The 9,652-nt window shown below is 40.9% G+C and overlaps 1 protein-coding gene across 8 annotated transcripts in view; it reads left to right on the top strand.

The window, feature by feature from the left end:
- LOC139472740 (phospholipid transfer protein C2CD2L-like) overlaps positions 1–9,652 on the top strand; it is a 99,716-nt gene that overhangs the window by 82,426 nt on the left and 7,638 nt on the right. For 4 of the 8 annotated variants that reach the window (XM_071255200.1, XM_071255201.1, XM_071255206.1 and 1 more), the window contains 2 exons: positions 2,934–3,012; positions 6,525–6,674. In XM_071255200.1, coding sequence (XP_071111301.1) covers positions 2,934–3,012; positions 6,525–6,674 — 229 coding nt within the window. Of the gene's footprint in view, positions 1–29; positions 54–2,933; positions 3,013–5,711; positions 5,782–6,524; positions 6,675–9,652 lie in introns of all 8 variants that reach the window. The other 4 variants (XM_071255204.1, XM_071255205.1, XM_071255208.1 and 1 more) reach the window with 3 other exon arrangements.

Raw genomic sequence — 9,652 nt, forward strand, 5'->3', positions numbered from 1 at the left:
TCGTATATGTTTTATCCCACGCTTACCAGGAGCCGGTAGTCCCTGTCATAAAGGTAGATAGCTCCAGGCCGATTAATGCTTGTTACATGTCACTTTCAAACAGCAGCATCCTCGACAGGCGATAATTTTCCCTCTTCGAACAGGGGAGATAACCCACTTTGCAGTTTTTTCAAATCTGTTGACTGGGTAGATAACTCCATCCATTGTGTTTGAAAAACTCTGGACAGGGGAGGTGACACTGTCTTCAGTATTACCACAATTGCAAGCTCCTCACAGCGAAAGCCCGTTCGCGAGCTCTCTATACTATCGCTGCCACCAGTCAAAACTCCCCACTGTGAATAGGTGGCCACAGCCATGCTTGGAGTTGAACTCGCAACCGAATGACTGTTATGTTTTCAAACAAGTGGCGACTGTCGTGTCGTGAATACACTTATTGCTGCTAAATTACTTTCTTCGTTTGTCAATTTGAATTTCTATTTCATTAAAACTATCGTGTTATTGATATAGTAAGAATGTAAGTGAGAAGTTGGTTGATTTTCCGTTTGTCTGCAATCTCGAAACGAATCTGATTATTAAAACAGCAAAGTAAATTCATCTGGTAAACATGGTCAGTCGTAAACCTTTTCAAAATGAAATATGATGGCATTCCCAAAGACAGAAACAAACGTATAAATGTTACTACATTTGGGGTTAGAAGGCAAATTTCAAGATTCTTGTAATGGCCGCACACACACTGGTGGCAGCGATGTTACCAAGAGTGTAACGAATTGTAGACAGGGGAGATCACCCCCTTTGCATTACCTCCCTTGCATGACTCATTCGTCACCACTCCCCCCTTTCCATAACCTGCAAGAAGACTCGTCCCCCTATCGATGAATGTTATGTGCGAAAATATGACAAACCAATCAGAATGCACGTATGATTTCAAGTATTTCGTCAAAGAATCCCTCAGAAATAATTTTTATTTTACATATGTCTTGCATTTAAAAATATACCCAAGACACAGTTAAATTGTGTTTAATCATACTGTTTAATTCTGCACATCCAGATGTGCTTTAAATTGCATCTGAAATATGTATAATATATGGGGAAATATATGTGAACCGTTTGCGCTAAACCAGTCGCAAAAATGGCCACAAGAGGGGCACGAGTCGCTTTTCGGCTTGTCACGGAATAACACGAGTTGGTCACGAATGTTGAATGACTGTGTAGACAGGAGGGGAGATGACCCAATCACAACTATCTTGTTTACTTGGATCTGCTGTTTGGAATTGTCATGAATCAGCTTTAGTGTATTTGCACATGTCCACAGGATCACTGATTGAAACATGTTTCCTGACAACATTGCATCAACGAAACTTACAAAATCTCTAAATATTTTCACATTGTTTTAATTTCCTTAAAACTTTGTGAAAACCAATCTGTTAAGAAAATAGTTTTTCATCATATAGTTCTTCTTTTTCAATCAGGTATTTGAAGAATTGTTGTGTTATTCAACTTGACATAACCAGATTACCTTATTGGTATTTTGCATTGTCTTGTCTGGATCTCACTGCGTGCGGGGGCGGTCGGGTAGGCTAGTGGTTAAAGCATTCGCTCATCACGCCGAAGACCCGGGTTTGATTCCCGACATGGGTACAATGTGTGAAGCCCATTTCTGGTGTCCCCCGCTGTGATATTGCTGGAATATTTCTAAAAGCGGTGTAAAACCACTCACTCATTCACTCACTCACTCACTGCGTGCTGCACTCCGGTTTGACAGCTTCATCTTCCCAAGCAAGGAACAATATGAAGTCCAGTCTCCACACCTCCCAACAAGACTGAAATTTTGGATTTATGTTTTGACTGCACTTACGTGTGTATTATTTTATGATCCGATCAAAATCACATGACGAAATTGACATCCGGTTTGAAAACAAGTGCTGGTTTCAGTTAGCTGCAGGATTTGCAAAGCATGTGTACCATCACCTGGGCGTCTGTATTTTCCAAATCGTTGTTTGATGCACTTCACGAAGTCGGACCGGTTTGTTACAATAAAGATCTTGATTATGATCATATCGTCTTGCCTGGGCGCCACTATTTTGTTTGAAGCAAATGCAGGTGATATGAAAGATGGAATCTGATTGGTCGATAGGAAGGACATAGTGAATCGCGGCACCTTAGACGACTGTTCACCCGTGCCCCTGACAAAGAAGGGACATAACTCATAATAGCCACTGTGGCCCTAGGCGATGAAATTCAGGCCTAGTTCAGCAAGGGTGGAAACGGGACTTTTATCGTTAGTTAACTCCCTTGCCTCAGGAAGATGGGCTGCGTACACACACACGTCAGCTAGACATATCTAGTACAGTCACATCCTAGATTTAGTGAATGAGAGAGACAACTGGTCAGTTGTTACATTGTGTGTGTCAGCTCGATGGCATGCCTAGTTTACAGGATCACTGTTGTATGCAACCAAAGTTTAGCAAACATCCGAGACAGTTTTGATAGTTTCTTATGAAATTTGTAGAAATTGATGTTTTGTAAGGTTTAATGATCAAAAGAATGTTTTTATTATAATATTCACTTAGATTTTTATCTGAGCAATGAGATGTCACGCCTATCTTCAGGTGCCCTCAACCAAATGTGGATGAGATATGAATACCCTGCCAGGGATGATCCTCTGTCTAAGAGTAAAGCCCTTTTCCTGCTGACGATGATCTCAGTCGGAGAGTAAAGCCCCTTGCCGGCTGAGGATGATCTCAGTCGAGAGTAAAGCCCCTTGCCTGCTGAGGATGATCTCAGTCAGAGAGTAAAGCCCCTTGCCTGCTGAGGATGATCTCAGTCTGAGAGTAAAGCCCCTTGCCTGCTGAGGATGATCTCAGTCTGAGAGTAAAGCCCCTGTGAAGGTTCATGATTTTCCCCTCCTCATGGTGTGATGTTTGTGTTTTCAGACTATAGAGAGTTCTCCCACAGAGGAGGGGGGTGACATCGCCGTCACCAACGCTGCCCCGGACAAGGCTGTAGAGAAAGGTTGGCCAGTTATTTGTTACAATGTATTATTATTATAATGTATTGTCTGTATTATCTCCAATCTATTATCCCGCCCACCCGGGTCCACAGTTGTGTTAAACATATTTATTTCACAGAATGTGTGACGCTGGATTGTCCACAATTGTGTGAAGTCCATCAACTGTGTGAAGTCCATTGATTGTGTGAAGTTCATTGATTGTGTGAAGTTCATTGATTGTGTGAAGTTCATTGATTGTGGGAAATTCATTGACTGTCGGAAGTTCATTGAGTGTGTGAAGCGTGATGTCATTGAAATGAAGTAATTTGTTCAGAACCCAGCTCCAAAGCCTCTTTATATATACTGACTTGAGGCGGAGGTGCTCCAGTCTCTGTATAGTGCCACTTGATACATGCTGACTTGAGGTGGAGGTGCTCCAGTCTCTGTGTAGTGCCACTTGATACATGCTGACTTGAGGTGGAGGTGCTCCAGTCTCTGTATAGTGCCACTTGATACATGCTGACTATAGGTGGAGGTGCTCCAGTCTCTGTGTAGTGCCACTTGATACATGCTGACATGAGGCGGAGGTGCTCCAGTCTCTGTATAGTGCCACTTGATACATGCTGACTTGAGGTGGAGGTGCTCCAGTCTTTGTGTAGTGCCACTTTGTACATGCTGACTTTAGGTGGAGGTGCTCCAGTCTCTGTATAGTGCCACTTGATACATGCTGACTTGAGGTGGAGGTGCTCCAGTCTGCGTGTGGTACCACTTTATGCATACTGACTCAAGGTGGAGGTGCTCCAGTCTCTGTATAGTGCCACTTGATACTTGCTGCTGACTCGAGGTGGAGGTGCTCCAGTCTGCATGTGGTACCACTTTATACATACTGACTCAAGGTGGAGGTGCTCCAGTCTGCATGTGGTACCACTTTATACATGCTGGCTTGAGGTTGAGGTGCTCCAGTCTGTGTGTAGTGCCCCTTTATACATACTGACTCGAGGTTGAGGTGCTCCAGTCTGCGTGTAGTACCACTTTATACATGCTGACTCGAGGTGGAGGTGCTCCAGTCTCTGTATAGTTCCACTTGATACTTGCTGCTGACTTGAGGTGGAGGTGCTCCAGTCTGCATGTGGTACCACTTTATACATACTGACTCGAGGTGGAGGTGCTCCACTCTGCGTGCAGTACCACTTTATACATGCTGGCTTGAGGTGGAGGTGCTCCGGTCTGTGTGTAGTACCACTTTATACATACTGACTCGAGGTGGAGGTGCTCCACTCTGCGTGTAGTACCCCTTTATACATGCTGACTCGAGGTGGAGGTGCTCTTGCACATGTTCCAGTCTACAGCATATGATCACCTCCAGCTCAGATTGAGGCGTCTTGTTTAATCACCTTTCTATAGCTTTTGTGAAAATGGACATTGACCTAACAAACATTTCAGTTGCAGTCAGTGGAAAAGACGTCCTTTGTATGACAGTAATGCCTTTATTTCCAGGGATAGTATAAAAGTATTACCATTGTTTTATTGATATTTCAATTTCCATTGAAGCCATATTTGTTATGTTATAAATGTTATATTACTGATTTAAATTACATAAATTTATGCAGAGATAAATTTATAGCATATCTAGTTTTATGCAAAGCTGAATTTATAGCATATCCAGTTTCATGCAAAGCTGAATTTATGGCATATCAAGTTTTATGCAAAGATGAATTTATAGCATATCCAGTTTTATGCATAGATGAATTTATAGCATATCCAGTTTTATGCAAAGATGAATTTATAGCATATCCAGTTTTATGCAAAGATGAATTTATAGCATATCCAGTTTTATGCAAAGATGAATTTATAGCATATCCAGTTTTATGCAAAGATGAATTTATAGCATATCCAGTTTTATGCAAAGATGAATTTATAGCATATCCAGTTTTATGCAAAGATGAATTTATAGCATATCCAGTTTTATGCAAAGATGAATTTATAGCATATCTAGTTTTATGCAAAGGTGAATTTATAGCATATCAAGTTTTATGCAAAGATGAATTTATAGCATATCAAGTTTTATGCAAAGCTGAATTTATAGCATATCAAGTTTTATGCAAAGGTGAATTTATAGCATACCTAGTTTTATGCAAAGGTGAATTTATAGCATATCCAGTTTTATGCAAAGATGAATTTATAGCATATCAAGTTTTATGCAAAGGTGAATTTATAGCATACCTAGTTTTATGCAAAGCTGAATTTAAAGCATATCCAGTTTTATGCAAAGATGAATTTAAAGCATATCAAGTTTTCTTCAAAGCTGAATTTCTTTAGATTTGTTTTTTAAATACATCTGTGTGTGAATGATGTAACATCTTCTCCTGAAGCTCATTCTATTTGCTGTAACTCTACCTGTAAGAAGTTTCACATATGAAATATGCCAATATATTCCTTGCCATCGCCCGGCTGATGTTTCTGTCTATACAATAATGCCCCTATCTTTCTGCCATTATTAATCAATGACCACCTACACACCAATGTCGAGGAACCTTGTTTCAGGCAATTAATATCTTTTTTCAAATTTGCTCTTTTCTGCGCTTTTCTGTATTTTGAAAACAAGACTTTGTATGTAAAGATTTGCCAACCAGTCTTAAGGTTGAGATTATGGCCGTGTTGTTGATGGAGATTAACGGCCGTGTTGTTGGTGGAGATTAACGGCCATGTTCTTGGTCCACAGTGGCCTCTGTTCTGCAGGTGTCGAGCACTATGCTCCCCGCCACTACGCTCTGCCACACGTTCAGGCAGCTGTGAGTCTCTTCTGTCGCGTAGTAGTTGTACACGTTGTAGTTGTTACTGCTGATGCTCGGGAGGTGCTGCTTGTTTTCTGAACTAACCAATCCCAGCCAAGTGTCCGTGAATTAACCAATAAGATTGGTGACTTGTTGAACCAATCAAAACTCTCCTCTTAAGCTCCTCTTAAAGATTTACATTAGACCTGACACTGGTAGCCCAGTCATTTAAATCAAAGCAATTTGGTGTCAGAGTTGTCTCCCTTACATTTGACAGGATCCTAGTATGGGGTCTTCACTTCTGGCTTTCCTGAAGCTGATGTGATTGAAGTACTGTTCTGTGGTGTTAAACCATACTCACCCACGCACTCACTTGCAACTGCAGAGTGGACAATCTGAAACATTTTTCAATGAATTTTTTCAAAAATAAAAAAATTGAATATATTAACAGTCCTTGTATATACTTGCAGATCAAAATCACATTTCGCTGGCCTGTATCTTAATGTACTCACCATAAGCCACTCCGCTTATAATACGGATGAGCTCACTGTAAGCCACTGCCCCTATTCTATGGATGAGCTCACCACAAGCCACTGCCCCTAATATATGGATGAGCTCACCATAAGCCACTGTAGACACATCCCAGTTTACATTCAGAAAACCAGCACACCATCCGTCGTCAAGCAACCAAAATAACATTCTAAAACATTGTTGAAGGCAGCAGCTTACTTCCCTCTCATTCCACAATCCACCTCTTGCAGAAAAGAAGAAAAGTTCGTTTGGGGAAGCGATAAGGAAGCGTTTTGGTCGCAAGAAGCGATCGCAAAGTGCTGATCGAGCTGCGTCCAGTTTGAAAGAAGGCGCAAACTATCTCCGCCCCCCAGAGCAAACTTACGGCCCTCAATCTAAAGGTTCCTATCTCAGCTCCACACCCGGTCATCCCTACCCCATCACACTCCATCACAGGCATCGTCATGGTTACGTACAAGTTGCCACTGATATCTGTTGAATTAAATGTAAAGAAGCAGGGTTATGGCGGAAGTCCTCCCAGTTAGCGTGATGCTTGACTTTTACAGAAATGATGCACAACCGAATGTAAATATTCTCTCATCTGAATTAAAATGTTCGAAAATATTTCTGGATGATTTCAGGTTCCCATGGAAACAATCATTTTTAAATTTTTAAAGAAATATCTATGTATGGAGGCAGGCTTGCTATGAAGGTGGCAGTGACGTAGTGTAATGTGGGGGGAACCGGGTGTGGTGCTGCCGGCGTCCGGCGTCCGGTGTCCGTCCGTGCGTTGTCCGAATGTTGCTGTGGCTTTCTATCCCGGCACTGACCACTCATCATCTTTCATTGATGGCTGACCACTACAAGGGACGCACGACTCTAGTCGCTCAGTAACAGGAAACTCATAGCATTTATCGCATCAAAATTAATACTGTCAGTTTCTAGAAATTTAAGAAGTAGGTTGCCAACGAATTTGTTTTTCAAACAAGACAAACTTCCGTGTCATCTACTGTAGATGATTTTTTTATTCATTTAGTTTTATCTGTATTATTTATTAGCTAGACAAAAAAATGTATTCTTTTTCCATTTCCGAACATCTCACAATAAATTATTTACTTCGCAATATCTGCTGTGTTGTATCATATAAATATTAATTTATATTTTTTAATTTTTTTATGTCTTATATCAATTATTCATTCCAAGTTATTTCAGTATCTACAGGTGTATTACATGGTAAATATTATCCAGTGTTTATGAAGTCAACATGGAGTATATGAATACAGAATTATTAATCGTAATATATATAATTTTGATACGTACTACTTCCGGAGTGCTGATGAGCTTGACTACGTTCGGCCGCTGTGTGTTCCCCTGTGGTGGAATAAGCCATGGAGTGTAAACCATTAGCAAACATATAATCATTGGTTGGTTTCCTTCTTTTCTGCAGTAGTTATCTCCCCTTGACGCAGATCGTAGTTAGCTTGTTTTTAGCGGCAGTATTTCCCATTTGTTTTAAGCAGCAAAGTTTGCGCATTTGTAGAAATTCCGCGGCTCTAGATCTTTGAGTGGTTGTATATCGTTGTTCATCGTTGTTCGTTGATGACTGTTGTTGTTGAAGTGGCCATGTACGCATGGCGTTTCTGTTGATGCAGTCATACATTTGTCCATTATTAGTCTGCCAAAGCTTTCATTCATGAAGTTTCACCCACACAAATACACTTCTGAAGATCTTTTGTCCAGAAAATTTAAACATCAATCCCTATTCACATTAGTGATGTCACGATTCACGGTACATCGTCTACAAACTTGCACGATACGATAACCGATACACTAAATTGACATTAATTCACCTTTATCCCCATATAGATTGTCCATATCAATTAGCAAGTACAAACTATTTTTAATTCCTCACAACCTTGTTGGTCGTCCTTAGGATGCAATACCGGCTTTTCCTTACGGCCTGGCATAATGCTGTTCATAAACTTTGTTTCTTTATATTTTCTCATACAGAATAGTTGACTTGACTCAGTGTCATGTTGATGAGAACGAGTCAGTTGTCCTATGTATCATATCGTGTGACATCTGTATTGTGACATCCGCAATAAACATTCAGTAAAAACAGTATAGGAATACCATAGGTAGGACACAATTCTTTTAGGAATACCTCAGATAGGACACACCCCTTGTAGGAGTACCGGAGATATGACACACCCCTTGTAGGAATACCTCAGATATGACACACCGCTTGTAAGAATACCTCAGATATGACATACCCTTTGTAGGAATACCTTAGTTAGGACACATCCCTTGTAGGAATACCTCAGATAGGCCACTCCCCGTGTAGGAATAACTCAGATAGGTAACACACCTTGTGGAAATAACACAAATAGGACACGCCCCTTGTAGGAATACCTCAGATAGGACATGCCCCTTGTAGGAATACCTCAGATAGGACATGCCCCCTTGTAGGATTAACACAAATAGGACATGCCCCTTGTAGGAATACCTCAGGTAGGACACGCCCCTTGTAGGAATAACACAGATAAGGCATGTCCCTTGTAGGAATAACACAGATAGGACACGTCCCTTGTAGGAATAACACAGATAGGACACGCCCCTTGTAGGATTAACACAAATAGGACATGCCCCTTGTAGGAATACCTCAGGTAAGACACGCCCCTTGTAGCAATAACACAGATAAGGCATGTCCCTTGTAGGAATAACACAGATAGGACATGCCCCTTGTAGGAATACCTCAGGTAGGACACGCCCCTTGTAGGAATAACACAGATAAGGCATGTCCCTTGTAGGAATAACACAGATAGGACACGTCCCTTGTAGGAATAACACAGATAGGACACGCCCCTTGTAGGAATAACACAGATAGGACATGCCCCTTATAGGAATAACACAAATAGGACACGTCCCTTGTAGGAATACCTCAGGTAGGACACGCCCCTTGTAGGAATACCTCAGGTAGGACACTCCCCTTGTAGGAATACCTCAGGTAGGACATGCAGCAGATCATGTAATCATTATGCACTCTTCTTTCCATCCCGATGTATTGTTCCTGTTCCTCCTCCTCCAATCTGTATTCTTCTTTCTCTCATCTGCATCATTCCTCCTCATGTTGTTTCCATCTTCCACACTATGACGTTTTTCATTTTCATCTTTTTTGTTTATTAATTCGTTTTTATTGCAACTTTTATTTGCAGATTTGTTGCGTGAGTTTTGATTTCAGGTTTTCTTAATAGCTAGTAAAAGAATTATTTCATAATTAAACAAACTGATTTGCTTGAAGCAGATTTCAGAAAAAATGGATCTTTGGTGTTCCAAATTGTTGCCACAAGAAAAACCTTAATAGGAGTCACATATTACC

Source organism: Haliotis cracherodii, unplaced genomic scaffold (assembly GCF_022045235.1).
Source record: "Haliotis cracherodii isolate W230 unplaced genomic scaffold, xgHalCrac1.p SCAF_25, whole genome shotgun sequence".
Classification (NCBI taxonomy): domain Eukaryota; kingdom Metazoa; phylum Mollusca; class Gastropoda; order Lepetellida; family Haliotidae; genus Haliotis; species Haliotis cracherodii.